Here is a 1,591-nt window from a genome sequence, read left to right as displayed (position 1 = left end):
AAGGCCTTTTCTGCATCAACTGATAGGATCATGTAGTTCTTGTTCTTTGCTTTGTTAATGTGATGAATTGCAGTAATTGTTTTTCTTATGTTGAACCATCCTTGCATACCTGTTATAAATCCCACTTGATCATGGTGAATTATTTCTTTGATGTATCCTCTTTAATTATTCTTATTGTTTTTATGCACTCTTGAACTTTCAACTGCATTAGGTTACACCCCTTTCCTTTTAGTTGAAATGATTAGCTATTTTTTACTATCGGGGTAAACATCCTTCAAGAAGAATTTGCTTTCTCAGCAAGATGCTTCCCATCCAGCCAATCACACTTAGAACAGGTGATGAAGAACTGGCGGTCATTTGTACTGGGGCCACTGTTTGCCATGAAAAGCAGGCCTGGAGCTGAGTGTCTAAGTTTAAAATTTTCATCTGCAAATGGTCCTTGGTAAATACTGGCAACTCCACTACCATCTCCATTAACAAAATCTCTACCCTGGATCATGAAATTCTTTATGGCCCTGTGGAAAGTGCTCCCTTTGTTTCCTCTTGGAGTTCCATCTTTTCTGAATTCTCCTGTGTAGAACTGCCTAAAAGGCACAACATCTGCAAAAACTTTGATCTTCATGTGATCAACTTCCTGGTCACCAATGCTGACATCAAAGAACACCACCGGGTTGACAGGTCTTGAATTTGCCACCACCATAGCTGCGACCTGGAAGGAGAGGGCATAGACCAGCTGCTGGTGAATTCAAACAACCAGAGTTGCAGCCTTTGAGTTGAGAGCACACTCCTTATGGACAGCTGACCTTTTCCAGATCGCTAAAAGTGTCTTATTCTTTAAAACTTGAGTCAGAATCCTTTGTAAGTCTCTATACTTATTTAAATGAAATGATTCCCTTTTATTTAATATTAAGTGTTCTTTCAGGTAAAACCCAGGTGTTTTCTTCTCAGTTTTCATCAGGATTTTCATCTGCTTGGTTTATTTTGTGAGATTATTTCTGCCATAATTTAAAGTCCTAAGATTGTCCTTATTTTTTTGTTGGTTTTTTTCCCTTTTATGCTTTTTATAGTTTTAAATTTTGTTCTTAGGTCTTTTGTCCATCTTGACTTAATTTTATATTAGATTGAGGAATGCATCTTGTTTACTTTTTCTGCAAATGTATATCCAGTATTTATAGTATTGTTGTTAAAAAGATTATCTGTCTTCCATTTATAGATTTTTTTTTATTCAAAGATTATCTGCCAATAAATGGAAAGATTTATTTCTGGGCTCTTAGTTCAGTTCTTTTGGTCAGTGTGCCAACAGAACTGAGCCACCAGGCCATTTTGAAAACCATGGTATTTGGTTAGTTTTGAGGCTTAGGAGTGTGAAGCATCCCACTCTGTACTTCTTTCTCAGTATTGCTTTGTTGATCCAGGTTCCTGTTGAGTTACAATTGATGCTTGGGTTTTTACTTCCTGTTAAAGAATGGTGTTGGAATCTGGATCAGGATTGCTTTATATCTATAGATGGCTTTATTTGGCATTGACACTTTCACATTGTTAAATCTTTCTATCCATAAGCATGTATGTCTCTTGTGTCTTGCAATAGTGT

General features: G+C 36.6%; 1 protein-coding gene across 1 annotated transcript; it reads right to left on the bottom strand.

Moving 5' to 3' along the window:
- Nucleotides 1-274: 274 nt before the first annotated feature.
- LOC102866293 (peptidyl-prolyl cis-trans isomerase H-like) lies at nucleotides 275-700 on the bottom strand. The gene has a single exon (XM_006899235.1). The coding sequence runs from the start codon at nucleotides 698-700 to the stop codon at nucleotides 275-277; it is 426 nt and encodes a 141-aa protein (XP_006899297.1).
- Nucleotides 701-1,591: the final 891 nt, after the last annotated feature.

This window comes from Elephantulus edwardii, unplaced genomic scaffold (genome assembly GCF_000299155.1).
Source record: "Elephantulus edwardii isolate Elephantulus edwardi_28Jun2011 unplaced genomic scaffold, EleEdw1.0 scaffold00248, whole genome shotgun sequence".
Classification (NCBI taxonomy): Eukaryota; Metazoa; Chordata; class Mammalia; order Macroscelidea; family Macroscelididae; genus Elephantulus; species Elephantulus edwardii.
This window is presented reverse-complemented; position numbering and strand designations above follow the sequence as displayed.